Raw genomic sequence first — 21,762 nt, 5'->3', positions numbered from 1 at the left:
AATATAAACCCTCTCTGGCTTTCTTCTTTTCTCTGCTTTGTATTGCACAGCCACAAAGCACAAGACATGAAACAATCGTTCCAAACGTGCAATGTACTGTCGGGATAGATTGCCACAACACTTTTCTCCTGTGTTAGAGTATCCCCCTCTGGGTCAGTGCTTCCGGATAGCATCCAACGACAGGAGCTGCAATTACCCGCTGCCGACCCCCCACACCCAGGTGGTATGCTGCTGCACAGTGGGCAAAGCCTGGGGCCGAAACTGTGAAAGATGTCCTGAGGAGGGCACAGGTGAGTCAGTTTACGGGTTTTACTTCCTGCCACGTCGAGCGTCGTGTTCGTTTTTGTCACGGGGACATCAGTCCACTCGCTGCACACCAGCATAGTCTAGAAACAAAGTTACTTATTTATGATCAACAGAGAATTCCTCTTTAAATAAATAATCATTATTTTCATTTAGCTAGATATATTGTAGAGATTTTTCCAGGTCATTATGCAGCTCAGCTCTTCATTCTTGATGACATGAAAGTTTGAAATAGAAATAATAATAACAAAAGAAAGCGTTCGAGCTTTCCATTTTGTTGCCCATGCTTGAAGATACAGTTTGCTGCCGTGTTTGATAATTAGTTAAAATAGTTGCACAAAATAAATCGTTACAGCTTTTCAGATGTAAACAGTTTCTGCTCTCCTCAGTCTGATGGGATGAATAGAATAAGAAAAAAAAAGCAGGATATTTTGAACTGTTTGGCCATTAAGTGAACTAAGTAGAATATACTTAATTTTCTTTTCATAATTTAATTTAAAAAGATAAACATTCATACATTGCTCCAAACAAATTAAAGTCAAACTATGAAAACATACAAGAGCTCAGTGGGGAAATACACTCATGCTGGATATCTATACTGATATGGACCAGGCGATGTGTTAGGAATGAAAGGATGACACAGCATTTGATGATGAAATAAAAATGATTGACCTGCAAAATGCTGAATTCAAAGATCCCTGAAAAAAGGTGAAAAATTGTGCAGTAGGCTGATCCAGAAGGCTCTGCTGAGATTTCACTGCAGCAGCTCAGAATGGTAGTTTGTATGGCCCCCATGTGTTGACATGCCTGACAACATCTGGGCACGCTCCTAATGGGAGGACAGACGGTGTCCCGGTGGAATCTCTGCTAGATCTGGATCAGGTCATCACTGAGCTCTTGGACAGTACAAAGTGTTGGTGCCAGATAAACTGAAATAGAGTTGTTTTATTGGATTTAGGTGAGGCGAGTGTTGGGGCCTTGTGATTAGTATCTAATGATTCATCCTCCAGGAACTGCCTGCGTACTCCGCATGAGGAGTATTGGGTCTGAAAATGGGTCCAAGGATGTCATCCTGATGCCTAATGGCAGTCAGGCCTGTAGATTTGTGTGTGTCCCTCTGTGTCAATAGGACTTCACCATGCCAGGCAGGGAGCACAAGGCCCAATAAAGCACATCAGGCCTTAAGGCCACCCTCATGAAGTCTGTTTCTGATTGTTTGGTCAGAGACATTCACACCAGTGACCTGCTGGAGGTCATTTTGTGACCCTAGCAGTACTCATCCTGTCCCTCCTTCCACTAAGCACTTGATACCGGTCCTGCTGATGGGGAAAATGTCAGCTTTTTTGGGGTTGTCTCATTGTTGCCCTTTGAGTGCACCTGGTATTAATTTCATTACCATCATTCACCCCCTCTGTTACTCAACTGACCAGATCAATTATTTTTAAGCAGTGTAGTTTCTTTTTCTCTTAAAGTTACAAAATCTGCATTTTGGGATTTCCATATGCTTTTTAAACTATTTCTCTTTGCGGGGTTGGAGTCCAAAATGCAGTTTTTTGGTTGTACTTAAACATATCAACGGAGTGATTCTCCAAACTTACTATTAGTTGGCTGAACCTATTTTACAGGGTGTGAGAATTAAAGCAACATTTAAGTCCTCTCCTCTTTTTTTCCTCCCGACGGCATTCAGTGGCCTTCAAAAAACTCTGCCCTGCTGGGAAAGGCTACTTTTTGCAAAACATAAGAGAGACGGTGCAAATCACCGTCCCCAGCGACCATGAAAACCAAGGTAAGTGCACAAAGAATCTCTTTGCAATTTTTAGAAAAATCTTTATATGAATCATGTGAATTGAGAGCTTAAATTTCCCTTTATTGCCGTTTCTTTCAGAGCACACCAAGAGGGTAAGATATAGTTTCTACATTTTAATACAGCAATAAAAAGCAATCGCTGTTGCCGTTTAAAAATCAGATCGTCTCTTCCAATCAGATTCATGCAGAGACAACGACAACTGCGCACCAGGTCCCCACCAGTACCACCCGTCCTCGTGTGCCTGGTAAGCGCACCTCGAGGGTCGCCTGCATGAGTCATACATATGAAAATTCATTCACTAAATGCACACTGCAGGGAACATCTGTAGACATTGTAGACTGAATGCTGTGAAGAATGATCAAACATCAGGACTTGAACATGTCATACATCCTCCTGAAGTCTGCCCACTTCATTTCTCCACAGTTATTAAACCCACCCCGCCGACAATCATCCGAATGACCCCCGGCAATGACCCCTTCGAAACACAAACAAAAGTCTTCCGTGAGTCTCAAACACAAGCCGTCAAACCAGCTTAAAAAAATCTCTTTCTATTAATCTCTTAAAGGGTTCTGAATATAAATGCTGGCTCATGTTTCATGCACCACAAAGGTAGAAAAATCCAGCTCTCCACATTCCCCAGTAAGAGAAGATCCCCTGATGGGCGCTTGTTTCTCACAAATGACATGTTGACTTTCTCCGTGTGGTGAACAGCATTTGTCATGTGATGCACTCCATTTTTTTAAATTATTTTTTTTTATTGTGCGTTGTTTTAGCACTCCACTTTAAAGGCTAAAACAATCCAACAAAAAGGGGGGGGGGAATAAGTCAAGTAAGCCAATCTGATGTGACGCATGCTTTGCTTTAGTGATTACCTGATGCTTTGGGGCACCGTGCATGTCACATGCATTCAACCATGAAGCATGAACCAGCCTCAAGGCCGTGTTTACAGTCTCTCGGTTCTATGGAGGTGAAGTGTGCTGGTATTTAAGAGCAGGTTAGCAGGTAAGAGTCACACTCCATTTCCATGAAATGAAAAAGAAAAAAAATGTGCTGAATGATAGCAGGAATCCAAAGCACTCACAGGGCTCAGCTTTTGTGCTTCTGCTGCTTTCATCTGGTCTGTCTTCTATGCAGATGTGTGACTTTTTTTAGAGTCTTCCTTGAGTGTAATTTCTCTTTCATGGCAGCTTCAGTTGGTCGTTTTCTATTCAGCTTTGTCACTGGCTTTAATTTGGAAAAAGTCTGACGCATTTCAGTGTCTGCTAGAATGCAAACAAAGCCAGTGACAGAAAAATGTAGGCACGGCATGGACATTTTCAGCTTTCTGCATCTATGTATCCATATATATGCATGTATATATATATGATGTCGTTCTTTGTTTCCTCCTTGAAGCACCGACAGATGAATGCAGGCTGAGCAGAAACATTTGTGGTCATGGAGAATGTGAGAACAGCCTGACCGGGCACATCTGTCACTGCCATCCTGGCTACCATTTCAACCCGCAGAGGAACATCTGTGAGGGTAAGAGACAATGGTAGAGACAGGAGGAGCCAGCAGAGAGTAGTTTCTCACCTCACATATGAGTGTGTGATTTTTTTTTCAAGCAATATTTCTCATATAGGAATGGAAAGGCACAGCTTTTAGAGAATAAAAATTATTATGTTAAATATTATGTAAAAAAAAACAACAACGGCAACAAAAATCTCTTTTTGAGAAACATTACAGTGGCTGCAAGAGCTCAACACATTGCAACTTACAAAATACCTGTAAATAGATTAAACACAAAATACACTGAGCATCTTCATCACTATGACAACATACGACTAAATACAGAAATACTCTCCAAACCAGAAATCAAAGGTTTCCCGGTGAGACAAAGATGTGTTAAAGTCTGCTTGTCATTAATGTTTTGTGACTTTTGACATTATTAAAGTCATCAGCAGTGTTAGAATTTCAGCTAAAATGGAACCAACTTCAATTTCAAATGTGTTTAAAGGCATAAAACACTGAATGGCAAAATGACACATCCCAAACCACAGTAAGAACTTATTTGTGCCCTGGAAGCATTTCTGCTATCTGAGGCGTATTTCACTGATTGCATGTGTTTTCCTGATGAGCAGTGCCTTGAGCTGTTTCAAGTGTAAAAATAGACACATAACAGGAATATTTTACATGTTATTTCCTGTTATAGCAGAAATAGCAGCTGTATTGAATTGGATTTGAACTCAAATTTCATGGTGCAGGCCTATTCACACTGAACAGCTATGTTTACACCTGTAACTATTAGCTCCCATGATGCTAATAGTCTGTCATGTATCTTTTTGCTGGGTGCAGCCATTTTCTGTACTTTTCAGCAAGTCTCACGTGCGTCTCCTTGGCGCTCTCAGCCCATTCTTCTTTAGCAAATCTCTAGATTTGATCCTCCAGATTTGATGGTCTCCTTTAGTTCACCCCACAGATTCTCAATGGGATTCAAGTCAGGGCTAACAGCCTGGGGTCACATATGTTGTTGTTTTGTTGGACCACCAAAGCGAAGACACAGCTCGAGGTTTCTTATTTCGTGATTCTTTCCACCTCAACAAGATTCCCAGTTCCAGACACACTAAAGCATCCCCACATCATAATACTCCCACCACTATGTTACACTGTACGGACGGTGCTTCCAGTATGGATAATCTTTCTCCAGGTTGTCCTTAGCATACTGTCTGGCTTGAAGGTGTCTCTTCTGCAGAAGTGGAGTTTTTCTTGCTCTGATGCCTCATAGTCCGTTCCTCCCCACAGTTCTGGTTTCTGATTTGGCTGAGTCACTCACGTGTCTTTGAAGTTGGGTCTTTGAAACTCTCACTAGTTTTCTTTAGAGGCTTTGAAATCTTTCACTTCCTACCTCTGTCACGCTTGTTCGGTACTGTGTGTCTCTCTTTGAATTTACAGATGATGCTTCTCAACCCAGTTCTTGACATTTGATAACTTTACATATACATCTCCTGCTTTGTGAGCATCAACAATTCTTTTTCTTTCAGTCTGATTTCTTTGGTTTTTGGCACAACGTTTTCTCCAGTTAACATCAATTTTAACTTTCTTTATCAAAAAGATAAAGCTTATCATTGCAATAAAAGGTTTAGCTATATTATTCACCTTGGTAATTTATATTTTCTGAAATAATTCTATTATTGTGTGCAAATAGAAATAATTTATGCTTTCTTAAGGAAACGGGTATGTTTATAATTTCTATGATGAAAAACTCATATTTTTAGCCACTATGCTTTTAATTTCCTGAGTAAAAGCCACTTGATCTCGCCAAACGACTGACATTCATTCGTGGTGAAAAACTCCAGCCATCTGTCCCTTAAGCTTTATGAGCCTTTGCTGTCTGTCTGTATTAAATACTGCTTTCACTTGACTCATTCTCTCACTCCTGTTGTCTAGATGATAACGAATGTGAGTCAGAGCCGTGCGGCCATGGCAGAGGCTATTGTGTCAACACAGAGGGAGCATACAAATGCATCTGTCGCCCAGGCTACAAACACATGGTGCAGCATGGTAGACTTAAGTGTGTAGGTAAGTTAAGCTGAGCCTTTCCAATATTAAAATGATTTTTTTCTATATCCCTGCACTGACTCTGACCTCTCTGTGTTGCAGATGTGGATGAGTGCTTTAACCAGGACATCTGTGGTATCGGGGGTCGTTGTGTGAACCTACCAGGCTCTTATAAATGTGAATGTCACAGCGGTTTTAGGAGCAAGTCACACCGTAGTCCAGCCTGTGAAGGTAAAAAAACACAGGTCATTGTGACACTGTGCATACTAGAGCACAGGCCTCCCACTGACACAGCACCTACTATGTGTGTTGCTACAATATGCATGCGTCCGTGCTCTACTTGTTAATATGTGCACAGCTAGACGGTGTGTAAGCTTCTCCACATCTTTTTCAGACATAAATGAGTGTTTGAATCCCGACACTTGCCCCAATGAGCAATGTGAGAACACGCCAGGCTCCTACGAGTGTGTCCCCTGCTTGCCTGGTCATGAAGCCCGTGCTGGCATCTGCTATGGTAAGTGCAGCTCTGCCATACAGCAAAACTGATCACTAGTGGCCTTTTATCATTACACTAAAACTTTAAGAAAACCAAAACCTGCTGAGATTGAGACACAAAAAAAAGCGTGACATTCATTTGCCGCCTTGTAATTTATGGAATAAATCAAGGTTAAGGTTTGGAGTGTGCACACTAAGGACCTAAATGCAGGATGCAAGAGAAGAGTTTAAAAACAAAAAGCAAGACATTTATTTGGCTTTATTTTCCTCCCTGTGTCTGCGTCGGTGCTCCTACAGTCCAAGCACATGCACTTAGATTAAATGATAAATCGAAATTGGCTGTAACTGTGAATTTAAGCATGAATGTCTCTCTCTCTGGTGACCTGTCTTATGACAGCTGAGTTATGCTCAAGAACAAAATAATTGGATCGAAACAGTATGACATGACTGGGAGCAAAAGTGGACTGAGGCAGTAAATACACAACACACAGAAGGCAATTAGGGGAAGTGACAGCACCTGGGAAACTAATCAAAGACACAGGAAGTAGAACTAAGAACAAGGCACAAGAGACTCACAAAATAAGACAAGAAGTCATACAACAGGATTTGGCAGTGAGGCAGACAGGATTAGGACCCAAATGCAGGGCTCTGGAAACCAGGAATGAACTCAAAAGCACAGCTTTACTGCTGGAAGTCCACAGGAAAACAAATCCAAAAACAGCTACTGGGCAGGAACTTGATTCTTAAAGTAAAACACAGGAGATACAGGGCAAAGGAACACACTACCACGAGGGAATACAAAACAAAGAATAAATACACACGAGATAATGAGGGGTGAGGGCCGAGGACGAGCTGAGGGAAGTAGAACTAAACACAAAACACAGGAGACAAGAGATTGTCAAAATAAAACAGGAAATAAATAACACCGAGACACAGACTCAAACATCCAAACTTGACATGGAAACAGGGCTGACTTCCCAAAGGAGAGCTAAAAGCCAAAACACAGAGATGAGGCTAGGAGAGAATGGACAGGAAAGGTAACTAGCAGCGTAGGAAACAAAGCTCTGAAGCACTAGGAAATGATATCATAGTCAAAGGACTAAATATAGAACTTGAACATAAATCACATGTCAAATCCCCCAAAATAAGTGGCAAATACTTCCAGTAGCAGGAATTTGTAGTAGAGTGACAGGAACGGTTATCAAGTCTTGTCAAACCCAAACATCAAGATAATACGCAGGTAAACTCAGCAAGAATCCAAAGAAGCAGCAGCGATCTGTGGCTACTGCATCACACTAAGTTGTTTGGATCTCTCCCACGTTTCACCAGATATTAATGAGTGTCAGAAGCCTGGCATCTGCCCTAACGGTCACTGTGAGAACCTGGCTGGTACCTACCGCTGCCTGTGCAACGAGGGCTTCCTCCCATCTGTAGACAGCAAAGCTTGCACTGGTAAGTAATGCTTTTGTCACCTGGAGCAAGCCTGTCTTAAAACTGAGCAACCTCATCCCCACAAGCGCATTTTAATGAGGAGTTGTCAATAAAAGAAGGTGTGTTTGCACCAGCTGGGTTCACTGAAATGATTTCTCCCACGCAGACATCGATGAGTGTGCGGACATTCGGCTGTGCGCTAACGGCCACTGCATCAATACTGACGGCTCCTTCAAATGCCAATGCTACCCAGGATACCAGCGCACACAAGAGGGCAGCCACTGTGAAGGCATGAAACCATACACTCAGATAGCGCTGACAGTGAAATGCAATCTTTTAACCACCTGCTTTTATTAAGAGCACATAAAAAAAAGTTCAGTGAAGCCTTGACCAGTTCGAGGAAAGAACAGAGCTCCAGCTTCCCATCACATGCTTCACATTCTGGCGCTGTTTTTGTTTCCTTCCCGTCAGATATCAACGAGTGTAAAAATCCATCAAGCTGTCATGGGGGCCGCTGTATCAACAAGATGGGTACATACCACTGCGAGTGCCAGCAGGGGTACAAACTGGTCGGAGGCAGGGAATGCCAAGGTCAGTCGGTCACGTCGTGTTTTAACCAGAAAACAGGATTGTGTGTAATAAATGATAATGTTGTGAATTGGATTGAACACCACGTTTGGCCTTTTATTTAAAATTTTGAAAGGTCATCATTTTTGTGAATCATTTAATGCACAAACAGCACACTTTTTCCTTACTCACAACTCAGGTGTTGTATGAATTCCCATATTTAGAGCAGCCCGTCTGATTTCTCTTTCAGACATTGATGAATGCGCCTTGGACAGAAGTCTCTGCCAGCCCCACGGCTTTTGTGGGAACAAACCGGGCTCGTACGAGTGTGTCTGCAATCACGGTTACATCCTCTCAGAGGATAGACACTACTGTGAGCGTAAGTCTGCTCTGATTTCCTCAGAAGACATAAATCATCATATTCTGTATATGTATGAGCTGTTAAGGTCAAAAAGAAAGGGCATCTGGGCTTTGCATTATAGTAGGGTCTAACTTGAGGTGATTTGTGGTGATTCGGTGCTTTATAAATAAAATTGAACCGAGTTAAACCCAAGGCCGTTTGTAGCCCAGTGAAGTCGCTGGAAATCCACACTAAACCCTCCTCATGCTGCAGCTGTTCGAGTGGTGATGGATGAGAAGAAAGAGTGCTACCTGAACCTTGATGACACCGTTTTCTGCGATAGCGTCCTGGCCACCAATGTCACCAAGCAGGAGTGCTGCTGCTCCATCGGAGTGGGATGGGGAGATCACTGTGAGATCTATCCCTGTCCTGTCTCCCATTCAGGTAAATGTGAACCTTACCATGTACACAAAAAGCAAGTCAACTTATATTTGTGTTCAGTAAACACGTGGAAATTACATCATGTACTGTGAATTCAACTTTTACTTCTCCAACCCAGCCGAGTTCCACGACCTTTGTCCAAATGGGCAGGGTCTCTACTATGAAGAGAGTCTCCAGTACAACCTCCCGGCCTACCAGGGTAGGTATTGTGTAAAGTCAGAGCCAAGATCACATACTGCACACCAGAATTACACAGTGCTTAATCCATTCTGTGATGTTAAAACAATCTGAGCTCCACTTTAATCAGCTGCAGAGCCTTTGTTTCATCCATGTCCAAAGAAGCTGACAGTTTCTAATGTTTGCTGTTAGTCACAGTTGTCAGTTAATCCCTCTGAGAATCAGCTGTGAATCTGCCGCTCAGGAAGCAATCTTTCTCTCCTTGTCCACAGATATTGACGAGTGTTCCTTGTTTGCTGAAGAAATCTGTAAGAAGGGTCGCTGTGAGAACACGCTTCCAGGCTACGAGTGCTACTGTCAACAGGGCTTCTACTACGATAGCAACCTCCTTGAGTGCATTGGTAAATCCCTCCCATAAAAATATGTATTAAAGGTTCATTTTGAAAAATCAAAACAGAGATTTTTAGGTTCTTTCTAAAAGATGTTTGATGGATTCTTTTCTTGTTCTTCCCCAGATGTGAACGAATGTCACGATGAGTCTATGTGTACTAATGGCCGGTGCATCAACACTGAAGGGTCCTTCTACTGCAACTGCAATCAACCCTGGGTCCCAGACTCCAACAGGAAAAAGTGCGTAATGGTAACAGTAGCAGGTTAGTATCTTCGCCCAGCTTAAACTGCATTTATCAGGATACTATAGGAATAATCCTGAACACTGTTTGTTTTGGGTTTTTTGCGCAGATGTGAATGAGTGTGAGAACCCAGAAAACTGTAAAAACGGCCGCTGCGTGGACACCCCGGGCTCCTATTACTGCATCTGCTCTCCACCCTGGACCCTGGCCACTGACCGCAACAGCTGTGTGACTCCTGAGGAGCAGGCTGGTGAGTGCAGACTCCCTGCAGTGGGAGAGACCAGTGATCAGTGTTATATGTTACGTAAGTGTTTTATGTAAGACAAAATATTTCTGTGCCTGGTTAAAATGAATAACGTCTGTGAGCCATTTTAAGCTGGTTACTGCAGCTGCACTGCATCATGCACATATCAAACCCCACTCTCTCCTCACATCATATATCAATAATACACTTTGAAAGCCTTTGGGGGGGTTATATTTACGCTTCACTCCCCAAGTTTTGTATATTATATTTGTAGGGAGTGATGGTCTTGGAGCCTAGGTGCAAAACGAATATATTCTGCTGCTGTAATAAATGTGTCATTTCAAACACACAATACTGTGCAAAAGTCTTGACTCACCCCTCCTTTCTTTATGCTTTGTTTGCAAGCAGTCAGACCTTTCTCGTAGTGACCTTTTAGGAGGTCTTTCAAAGTTTTTCTTGGCTAATCAGCTGCTTTTTCACTTATTTTCAATCCAGTCCTTGCACCTGTCCATTTTCAGAGAAGTGTTTCTTTTATTTGTTAAGCCATTTAACACTGATCAAGCATAAAAAGGCACCCAACTCAAGGGATCTACCACTGTTGTGTTTACAGAACCAATTTTAAATTGGTTTAAATATTTATTTACTTTATTACCAGGAACCTGTATTTTTGCACCAGCCAGATGATCCTTAAAGAGCTATTGGCCAAAGATTTGATGTATTTTGGCATGGTGTGCACTGTGTCCTTAAAATATTTGAAGAAACTTGACAAGTTTTTCTGTCTCGTCTATAGCAGATGAACGTTATCTGAACCTCACGGCCTTAATAAATATGGGGGGAAAAATCCAGCAAAGACTTGGCACAGTGATGCATATGGCTCATCTGAGTGAAGCCTCATCAGAATCAGTCTCAGTTCTATCAAGAAGCCAGACTGATTGAATAATAAATCCAAATTTAAAATTTATGATTCAAATCATCATCACTGTGTTCGCTGGAGGTAAGGAGAAGAAATTACAAGAAAGCTCTTCTAAGAGGGTTCAGGCTATGCTGAAGAATAAAGGTGGCCAACTCTACAGTTATGTTAACACACGCTTCAATAATTAGCTACAACCATTTCCCATTTTTCTAGAAAAATATATAATGTTATGAGACTCAAGACTTTTGCACAATACTGTAAGTTGTCTGACTGTGTTTTGTTTTTTTACATGTAGCAATGGTGATATAATGAGAGCGATGTTTTATCAAGTCAACAGAGCTAAAGCATATAAAGATTGAAACCTTGTGCTTGTGCTGTCCACGTAAATCAGTTGTGAATTTCACAACAACCTGTGAAGTTGTGCTTGTGATGGAAAAATGTTATATTTAGACTGTAGACTCAGTCTCAGTCCAGTGCTGTAACAGACAGAGTTGTTAAAAATAGCCTCCTTTTCCTCTACAAGTATTAGGTTTGGCTTTAATAATGCTTACATGTTCTCTAATCTAGATAACTCCAGTCAGCGGTTGTCTTTGTGATGTCCAGTGTGATTGCTGCTTGGATCTGTGGCTCATCAGTGTCAAACATTGAACAAATATTACATTTGTTAAGGAGAAATCTGCATGTTGATGAGATTTTTGAAGTAGTCGCTTTGTTTTCTATACTGGAAAAAAGAAGGTTTTGAGTTCCTGGTGTTACACAACGCTGGAAAAGAATGACTTATCATGTAGCTGTTTCATAAATCTTGAAGTTAATGTTGTGGATGGAAAAAATAACTGGGCTTTCATCTGGTCATCACTCAGTGCTGAGCTGCATCAGCTACCAGATAGGCCTAACTGTCCCATGGAGTGTAATTTTGCTAATATCATGGTGGAAAAATCTGTGTTATACAGGAAATTTGCTTTTTTTCCCATTATGACCAAAGGCTGAGGACTTGCAGTTAGAATTACAATTGCAAAGCAAATGAAGTAAAAAAGTCGTATTGAAATTCAGCAGTGAAGAATGACTTTAGGGGGGCAGTACGATGAACATACTGCCAGAATTCCTGTGTAAATGTGGTCAGTCTTTTAAAGTGGGCTCTCAACACCATGTGTATCCTTGTTTTATCTGTTATACTATATTTATGCACACAACCAAACTGTGGGTTTGGAGTGTGTCTCATGTTGCAGCAATGACGCACCTTTGCAGATGTGCAGATGAAGTTCACAGAGGCACTTTGCTGCTGAATAAGGTACAGTTGGGACATAGATGGTTGCCTCAAATTTCAGATCGGTTCTGTCCCACAGAATGGAGGATTACACCTTACAGGTGACATGGGAAGCAATAGCTCATAGTGGAGGAGTTCAGGTAACACAGGATCATATTAAGAATCTTGGCACTGACCTGTGGTTCGGGACATCGGCTCCTATAAAGCTGACCAGCTCTCATGTTAGCAACAAAACTAAAATGCTACATGCACATGAATTGTCAATTTAAGTCCCACCAGTGGTCATAAACCTCAAGCAGGATACAAGCAGTCAAAATCCCTAAAATTAAAAGAACTCTACCAAGACCAATCCATTGCATCATGTCATCAAAACAAGGCTCTAGCAGCTCCTGGAAAGTCCACCTCAGTTTTTTGTGGCTGACATGCTAGAGTTGCAAAAATAGAGAAAGCTTCTTAGATAACAGGACCCGGACTCATGAGAGTACGAAGTATAAATGGTTTGGGTCTGCCTGTTACCACTACAACCACGACATAAATAAATTACTCAGGAACAGGTGGATGGATACTGATGAGTCTAAAATAAACTTACTTCTACATATGCTCTTGTCATAAAATGTTAATTTTGGAAAGCATAAGGCCTGTGTAAAATAGTTTGTAACTGTATGCTTTTCACAAAATCCTTGGTACTTCTGTACTGAAAATAGAAATCAAGCGTATGAAACTGAAAACTGTGAAAATCCACTGTGATTAGGTCTCTATTTTAAGAATGACATCTAAGTATTTGGTAAAACCCGATTATGTAGGTTCTAGTCTACAGTAGTCCCACCATATTTTGTTAAATTCAAGCTTCAAGGAAAAGAACAGAGATTTAAAGTAATAATAAGCAGAACTCCAATCCAGGTAAATGGCCTACAGTGGGGAAAATAATTATTATAAGTTTCCTTACTTAGAAAGAAATGAACAGTCTCTAATTTTTATGGTACACACAGATTGCAATCAGTCAATCAATTACAGATACTCCTGATCTCAACTCGTTATGTGTATAAAACACACGTGTCCACAAAATCAGTTTCTTCCAATCAAACCTCTCCACTACCATCGGTAAGACAAAAGAGCTGTCAAAGGACATCAGGGATGGAACGGACGACAAGACCATCAGTAAGAAGCTTGGTGTGAAGCTGCCAGCTCTTAGTGTTATTATTCATTATTCAAATGGAAGAAATCTAAAATGACCATCAGTCAGCCTCGGTCTGGAGCTCCGTAAAAGATCTTGCTTCATACGGTGAGGATGATGAGGAGAAAGGTGGTGAATCAGCCCAAAACTACACGGGAGGAGCTGGTTCTTTATCTGAAGGCAGTTGGGAACACAGTTACCAAAAACACCACCAGTGTGCTTTAATGGACTGAAATCTAGCAGCGCCCAAAAGGTCCCTCTGCTCAAGAAGCCACATAAACAAGCTGTTTGCCAGTGAACAGCTTAAATGATTCAGAGAAGCCTTGGGAGATGCATTCCCACACTCAAGCAAGGAGTTGGAAACATTATGCCTTGGGCTGTTTTTCTGTTAAGGATCCAGGACGATTTTACTACGTTGAGAGGCCGTATAAATTAAAATCTTGGACAAGAACCTCCTTCACTCAGCCAGAAGACTGAAGATGGGTCACGGATGGGTCTTCCAGCACAACAGCGACCCAAAGCATACCACCAAAACAGCAAAGGATTGGCTAAAGAAGAAGCATATGGAGTGGCCTAGCTAGTCTCCAGATGTCAATCTTATAGAAACTCATTGCTGGGAGTTGAAGCTTTGAAGTTAAGTGAAAGCCAAGAAACCTGAAGGATTCAGAAAGTTTCTGTAAAGTGAAGCAGGCCAAAATCCCTCCTGAGATGCGTGCAGACCTGGTGACCAACTACAAGAAACTTGACAACAGTGCTACTCCTTCAAGAACTAAGTCATGTTTTGCTTGAGGAACAAATACCTATTTCACTCAATGATCCGTTTTTAACTTTTATGTAATGTGTTTTTTCTGGCTTTTTGGTTGATATTCCTTCTCTCTCTATTGAAATTAAACTACCATCAAAATTAGACACTGTTCATTTATTAAGTGAGCAAACTTACAAATACAGCAGGTGATCAAAGAACTAGTTCAGCCACTGTGCATAACAGTACATTCTTACTTTTAAAGTGTCTTTAAATTTATTGGCAGACTGAAATGTAGCTGGAACCGAGCCTCCTATTTTAAACTTTCTGATACATCAGAGGAGTTCTAGGTGTTGTACTGTGCATGGCTAAATTTTATCACAAAAAACCTCATGTTTAGTATTTATGATAAAAATGTAAACAGGTAGCAAATATGACATACAGGGTAACTAAGACATAAACCTTACCCTTACAAAAAGAGCTCACATCAGCCTTAACAAAAAGCAACATCTGCAGGAAATGTATTTTTCACATCTTCTAGGAAATAAGTGGAAAAAATACTAGTTGCCAGACTGAATTATTCTGAATATCGTAATGTGTTTTTTTTTTCTTTTGGAATTAATAGCCGGCCCCAAGCAGATGTTCCTACTGTAACCAGTGTCTGTGGTGCCCTTTGCAGATGTGAATGAGTGCCAGGACCCCTCGTACTGTAAGAACGGGAGGTGTGAGAACACGCCCGGCTCCTTTCACTGCTTTTGTGACCCTCCCCTCACCTTCAGTGCAGCGCTGAAACAGTGCGTCTATGACGGTGGGTACAAAGCAGCGTCAGCTCACCTGAACCTGACCACTCAAAATGAGCTTTGGCTTACCTCGTCATCTGCCGCTTATGTAATTCCCGACTGTAATTCCTCCAATTTGTGTCCCATCTGGCCTTTACTGGCTCTATCTGGCATTTTACCCAATTTATAGAGAAAAAGTTTCCTGTTCTTTGTGTAGTTATGAAAAATATGGTGAATATACTTATTTAGGCACACAAACAATGCCAGAGTGTGTGACAGTAACCATATAATTTGCGCAACTCCGTCTGCATTTTTAAATAAAAAAAAAAAACAACAACAAAGAAACATGTGCATCCTTTTTGTTTTGGGTTTTTTAAATTGTGGATGAAAATTGCATTTATTAGGTTACAGAATTAGTCAGCATCTGAAAGCTTCTCATTTGCTGGAGAAAGGCCTGCACGATACACGATTCACAGCATTAGTTTTCAATGCCAATGGAGTCATTTAATATTTGCAATTAACACCGCTGCACTTTTTAAGTGTGACAAACATTAAAAGTAAACATTATAATACTTTATTTCCAAGAATGTAGAGGCTGAGAACAAACAGATCCAAAAGCAAACGATCTGTAACTATTCGGTTTTTGCCTAATGAAGCTAAACTTCAGCCGTTTGTCTTTTTTGTCTGGCAAACAACAAGAGTGTTGTTTCCTATTAAACACAGTGCATGAAAGGCTGACAACCCACTCTCAATAATTCTGCAGAACTATAATATGTTTTAGCCTTCTCATCTCATCGTATTAGCGTCTTACACTTGTACATCCATCATTTGTCACTACAAACAGAGACACTGCAGGAATTGTTATTTGTCAGCCTGTCAGTATCCTGCACATATGAATAACTTAGTAAAAGCAACAATTGTTGGTGTTTTTATGGTTTTGGTAACTCAATGCTTATCACGTATCCCTAGATACAAGACGTTATGAATAATTGAACAGAATAACTGAATCTGTTTGAAGTATATAGCGTGATCAGGTCTCCATCCTCCAAATGTAGTTTGAGACGTACACTACAGTCATACAAAAAGACTCTTTGCAGTCCAATGAAAAACTAAGTACACCCTTCCACATGTATTAAGAGGGTAAGTAGCAGCCAGGTGCTTCTAAATAAATCCACTTGATTAACTGATCATCAGCAAATGTGAGCACCTCTATTAAAGCAGAGGTTTTGGATGTTTGCTGGCCAGAAGGATTCAGGTCTTTGTTAACATAATGCCACAATCTTCCCAGGAGTGGACATCTTAGCAAATTCATCACAATGTCAGACAGCCCAGAGAAAATACAAGAAGTCAAGAGCTTCAACTCAGACAACATGCTCAGTTACCATGGTAATGTTAAAGTCAATGACAAGCACAATCAGAGAAAGAATAAACAAGCATTTCTTGTTCTCTTTAAAAAGATTTAGATTTAGTTTAGATTTGCAAACTTGCATTTTAACAAACCACAAGACGACAGGAACTGTGACCAGAATGCACAGCACCACGTTTGATTAAAATGAAACACAGCATATGCACAAACACTTCAAATCAAGCATCAAGCAAGGTGGTGGATGGGGTGATGATTTGGGCTTGTTTTGCGGACACAGGGCCTGCACCTTCACTCATTGAGTTGGCCGTGAAATCATTGCAGAGTATTTTAGAGTCAAATGTGAGGCAATCTCTAAATCTTGGCTGAATCTGGGTCATGTAGGGGAAAATGATAAAAACTACACAAGCAATTTTTTTTTTATAAAGAGAAAAGAAATAAGGAGTTGCAGTGGCCCAGTCCAGACCTCAACCTGATTTAAATGCTGTAGCGGTACGTTAAGAGAGTTGTGCATAAACAAATGCTTACACATTTCAGTTAATTAAAGCAATGTCATAAAGAAGAGTGGGCCGAAAGTTGTTTTACAAGTTTGAATCATGGGGTGTATTTAGTTTTTCACAGGACTCCATGCAGTCTTATTTTCATTTGACTGTGTATGGGCAATTGTATTTGGCCACACCTCTTACTTCTCTTAAGAGAGAAGCAGTCTGCCTTTACAAACAAAACAATGGGTTTCCCTAAATATCGCCCTGAATTTAAGCATTGTACTACAAGGATGCCACTGTGATGACACAAAAAGTCCCTTTTACATGATCCCATGATCAACAGTAGCGGTATTATTATGAAGTGAAAGAGTTTAGGAACCAAAAGCAACTCAGCCACAAAGTGGCAGACCATGTAAAGTCAAAGCGGTGTGGCCGAGTGCTGAGGCACATTGTGTGTAAATGTCACCAACACCCTGCTGACTGAATAACTGCAGAGTTCCTAACTTCCTCCGCCTTAACAACAGCACAAAAACTGTGTGCTGGGAGCTTCATGGCCCGGGTTTTCATGGCTGAGCAGCTCCTGTAGGTTTAGGCTACGTTCACACTGCAGGCGAAAGCGCATCAAATCCGACTTTTTTGACCCTATGCGACCCATATCCGATCATGGTATGACAGTGTGAACGGCACAAATCCGATGTTTTCAAATCCGATCTGGGTCACTTTCGTATGTGGTACTGAATCCGATACATATCTGATGTTTTAGAAAGCGACTGCTGTTTGAACGGTCATGTTGCATTAAATCCGTCAGATGCCAATTATCAGCGCCGGAGAAGCGCCCGATAAGACATCGCGAACGCTTCCTGGCCATCCCATGTAGATGTCAGTGAAACTGTTGGGAAGACAACGTTGGAGAAACATGAACATTTCATTTGTACTATATAATCTGCAGATTCTGACAGAAATCTGCAACTATCCTTTGAAGCACCGCTCCTCTCTAAAACAGCAATAAGGATAATTATTAGGCCATATGTAAATAACAAAATAACTTTATAACTTAAAGCAAAATTGGGAAACGTAAAGTCCGAAACAAGTCTTTATATTAAGGGCCGTCAGTCAAACAATACTGTTTGGTTCGAGTCTAAACAGAGCGCGTTGTGTGTGACGTCTTCTTTTGCGCATGTGGCCGCTTTGAGGGTTCACACTAGAGCGCGTTTGCTGCCACATTTTATTTGTAGTGTGAACAAGCAGACATAAAAATCGGAATCGAGCATTAAGACCTGCAGTGTGAACGTAGCCTAAGTGTGTGGGTGGCCCGATACTTTTGTCCATATGGTGTAGATGGATATACATGTCTGAATGGGCGCCTGATGCTTGTTACTCCCAGATATTACAAGCTTGTAAAAAAATAGTATTTGTGTGCTTACTTTGTAGTACAAATAAAAATGTACATTTACTGTTTTTAGGTGTAATTTGCAATGTGAACCAATCTGACTTTTTTCAAATATTATATATTAAGATTAGTATTCTTTACCTTCTCTTATTAAATACACTTGAACACTGAGATCAGTTAAAATTTCATGACTTGTTTTTTATCCTTTTTTCCATCTCTAGATCGGACTGCAGCTCACAAGGATGTGTGCTTCACGCGAATTGAGGAGGGCTGGATCTGCAGCGAGCCCCAGAACCGGGTGGTGACGTATTCAGAGTGCTGCTGTCACTTCGGTCGTGGCTGGGGGCCCGAGTGTAACAGCTGCCCTCCCAGAAACTCAGGTGAGCTACTGAAAATTTACCAGACCTCTTTAGGACTTAATCCATTTATTGAATTAGCAAGAATTTTATCTGTTTTACCCAGCAATGTTCAGCCATCTGTGTGGGATGCATCTTGAGACGGAGTCAGACGGGGAACAGGATTTGCAGGCAGCTTTTCCCAACTACAACCCGGGTAACACTCAATGACAGTTTTTGTTAAAAATCAGTGATAGCTGAAACATTCCTGCCCTCAGACAAGGCTTATTTATTTACCTCTTTCTGCCCCTATTTTCTCTTTTCCCCTGGTTCTTTTTGTGAAAAGGTGACAGTTCAGAAGAAGATTCCGACGAATGCAGCTGCGGACATGGCCGCTGTGTCCGTTCCTACCTGGGCACTATGTGTGAATGTAACCCAGGCTTTAGGCTAGACTACTCACGTGCTCGCTGTATAGGTCTGTCCTACATATACACTACAAAAATGCAAATACACATATTCTTTTAGAGTCCTAGATTCTCTTATTAGTGTATGTACAGCAGCCAATGTGCAGATTATAACTTTGTTCTGTCAAGTAATGTTTGGATTTCTGTTTTATGGCTCATTGTCACTAATGAATACTTGTTTTTCTTTGTTCCAGACATTGACGAGTGTGCAGAACCAGATGTCCGTGTTAGTCCATGCAAGAACGCTCGCTGTGTGAACACTTCTGGCTCGTACAAGTGCTTGTGCAAGCAAGGCTTTGTGCACACGCGTAGGCCAAACGTGTGCATCCGTCGCAGAACTCGGTAACCTTTGTGCGTTGCTCTGCGTGCCGCTACGTCTCTCCCCATCTACGCGGCGTGCACAAACAAACCAGCACGTGCAGCTCTTACACTCCTCTCTCATGGTACATACATGGGACTGTGTGAACGCAGTAAACATACAAACATGTTGTCATCGGGAGCCACGTCATAACAATATAAAATGTACAAAACATATCATTGTCAGCCCCTTTTTCATTGGCCAGTCCACATTTTAAAAGATCTGCAACACAGACAAGGAATATGTTTGTTTATTTGTGCGCTAAAAGTATTTTGTAATTATTTTTTTATTTTGAACTGTTTTTGTAGTTTAAATTGTGCATTTTGTGACCTCCCAGTTGCTTTTATCTTCTTTTGAATTTTTGATTCAAACAATGAGGAAATGAGTTTCAGACATTTCTATGGTATTATAATTGTCTTTAACCTATTCAGTAGTTGTATATTGTAGCAGTGCCTTGTGGTATTCCCATTTACATTCCCAGTTGCATCCACATTCTTTCATGTTTTAGTCATCTGGATTTTATTTCTTTGCCACACGTTGTTGACATTGTTTTTTTTGTACAGTTTGTTTCGTGGATTGGTCCCTGTCCTCCCCTTCTTTATTTGTTTATGAAAAATATGAGAAACCTGAGGTTTTTGTATAATTTGACATGTGCACCTAAGTGGACTTAAGCTTGATAAAAACATTTCACGCACTTAGCAATAAATATAGTGGAAATATTCGCGAAATATAGCTTATTCTGAAAAAGAAATCAAGCAAGTTTAACACCTATTGCCATTAAACACTGCATTAAAGTATTTAGAAAGCCAAAGATGCTGTTGTGATAAGAAGAATTTGATTAAAAAAATGACACCCTTTCATGCATTTGTTTTTCTTCTGTTTGAGGGAAATATGTTTTTTTCCACACATATGAAGATATGTGGAAAACAGCAATGCTTTAAGTTCAGACAGACACATTCAGGCAGGGAGGCACAAAGTTCTCCCACAGTCATGTTCAGAAATATGCCGGATCGGACTGTGGATGATTCAGTGTTGCCTTTCAAGCACGCCTAGAAAGCAAATAAACCCAGTGGATGGCAGAGTCTCCCAAGATCTTCCATTAGATTTATGTTCATGTGCTTTTTTTTCCTCCACACACAGTACTGATTTCACATTTTAAAGGTACAGTCAGATCATTTTTGAGTTTATTTAAAAAGAAAAATAGAATGTTGTACTCATAAATGCACCTTAATTAGTGTGTAATTACATGCTTATTCTCATGAGCTTAGAAATAATTCATAAAAAAACATAGGAGTGGGCTTGTGGAAGCCATCATGCTGCCCCACCAACTTGAATACAGTTCAATCTAAATGCATTTTTATATGTGTGTACAAACCTGCCAATCTTCTTCCTCCTCACCTCAAGTGAGTTAAAGTCAGGGATCTAGCTGGGGTTTTCCCGATACTAGAATTTCAGACTTGTAAACCAGGAAAATGCTTAATACTCAATACCATTTTCAATAGCACGAGCAAGATTTTTATTGTATCCTCACACAAAATAAGCACGACGGAGAAGTAACTCCTTGGAATTGGAACAAATGTTCTGAATTATATTTAACAAAATAAGTTTTTAAGTTTAAAGTTTTGTATTTTACAAATATTTTGATAATTTCATTGGCCAGCCATTTTAACTACAACAAAAGCTGGTTATAACCTAAGATTGTTGTTTTTCAATAAGTTTTTCAATAAGTGTGTGAGTTCAACAATGTCCAGCAGTTTACTAACGACAGCTACCAGTAGCTACCAGGGGCTAATAGCAGCTAACAGAGGCTAACAGCACTTAACTGTAGCAGAAACAGCAGCGCTTAATGACAAGTTCAGGATATCCTCAACAACTCCCCTCAGTATCGCTATGAGGCAGAAGTGAGCTTCACTAGCTCCTCGACTTGTATCCTGCACCTTTCACAAAGTTTTACAGTGTCCTCCAGAGTAAATACAGATGAATGGTGGCCAGAGTGTTTGTCCTACGGTGGCTACCATAGCTTGGATTACGAACTTAATTATGCAGTTCAACTGGTAAGTAAGACAGCAGAACTCAGTTGATTGCAATCTGCAATCCTCTCTAATTTAGTGGTGAGATTTTAAATACTGTAGGCTTAAACATTCTGCAGCATCAGGAAGTGTTTATAGATAGATTTTGTTATATTCAATAAAAAAGTTTAAAGTAGTAACACAAGACAAATGTAGCCATTCCTCTAAGTGCTGCAAATGAGGTCCTACAGATGTTGGATATCAAAGCTTGAAAGTCTTGTCCATAATCATTTTCTACAAGTTAATTTTTTATCTAAATCTTAATCTCAAGTTTCAAACACAATCAGTTTAAACTAGGGCTAAACTAGTGGTGAAAATGATATCCTAAACTTAAAAGCCCACAAATGTTATCAGCTACTTAAATAATGGCACCATCTTGTGGTCTCTTTGTGTCACTATAATTCCTTCAGTGTTGTGGACATTATTGCCAGGGGCACCACTAAGGGAAATTT

At 40.6% G+C, this 21,762-nt stretch overlaps 1 protein-coding gene across 2 annotated transcripts in view; it reads left to right on the top strand.

Annotated features, from left to right (window-relative positions):
- Positions 1-20,101, top strand: part of ltbp3 (latent transforming growth factor beta binding protein 3) — a 41,377-nt gene extending 21,276 nt beyond the window's left edge. The window contains exons 7-29 of one of the 2 annotated variants that reach the window (XM_026181777.1): positions 138-290; positions 1,991-2,089; positions 2,189-2,202; positions 2,288-2,354; positions 2,534-2,611; positions 3,503-3,631; positions 5,537-5,668; positions 5,750-5,878; positions 6,042-6,161; positions 7,472-7,594; positions 7,740-7,862; positions 8,045-8,164; positions 8,391-8,519; positions 8,754-8,924; positions 9,040-9,120; positions 9,371-9,499; positions 9,614-9,751; positions 9,840-9,980; positions 14,747-14,875; positions 18,306-18,464; positions 18,547-18,636; positions 18,766-18,894; positions 19,078-20,101. In XM_026181777.1, the coding sequence (XP_026037562.1) occupies positions 138-290; positions 1,991-2,089; positions 2,189-2,202; positions 2,288-2,354; positions 2,534-2,611; positions 3,503-3,631; positions 5,537-5,668; positions 5,750-5,878; positions 6,042-6,161; positions 7,472-7,594; positions 7,740-7,862; positions 8,045-8,164; positions 8,391-8,519; positions 8,754-8,924; positions 9,040-9,120; positions 9,371-9,499; positions 9,614-9,751; positions 9,840-9,980; positions 14,747-14,875; positions 18,306-18,464; positions 18,547-18,636; positions 18,766-18,894; positions 19,078-19,229 (2,735 nt within the window). In that variant the 3' untranslated portion in view covers positions 19,230-20,101. The remainder of the gene's footprint in view (positions 1-137; positions 291-1,990; positions 2,090-2,188; positions 2,203-2,287; positions 2,355-2,533; positions 2,612-3,502; positions 3,632-5,536; positions 5,669-5,749; positions 5,879-6,041; positions 6,162-7,471; positions 7,595-7,739; positions 7,863-8,044; positions 8,165-8,390; positions 8,520-8,753; positions 8,925-9,039; positions 9,121-9,370; positions 9,500-9,613; positions 9,752-9,839; positions 9,981-14,746; positions 14,876-18,305; positions 18,465-18,546; positions 18,637-18,765; positions 18,895-19,077) is intronic. The other variant, XM_026181778.1, reaches the window with a different exon arrangement.
- The last annotated feature ends 1,661 nt before the right edge of the window (positions 20,102-21,762 follow it).

Source organism: Astatotilapia calliptera, chromosome 10, assembly GCF_900246225.1.
Source record: "Astatotilapia calliptera chromosome 10, fAstCal1.2, whole genome shotgun sequence".
Classification (NCBI taxonomy): Eukaryota; Metazoa; Chordata; class Actinopteri; order Cichliformes; family Cichlidae; genus Astatotilapia; species Astatotilapia calliptera.
This window is presented reverse-complemented; position numbering and strand designations above follow the sequence as displayed.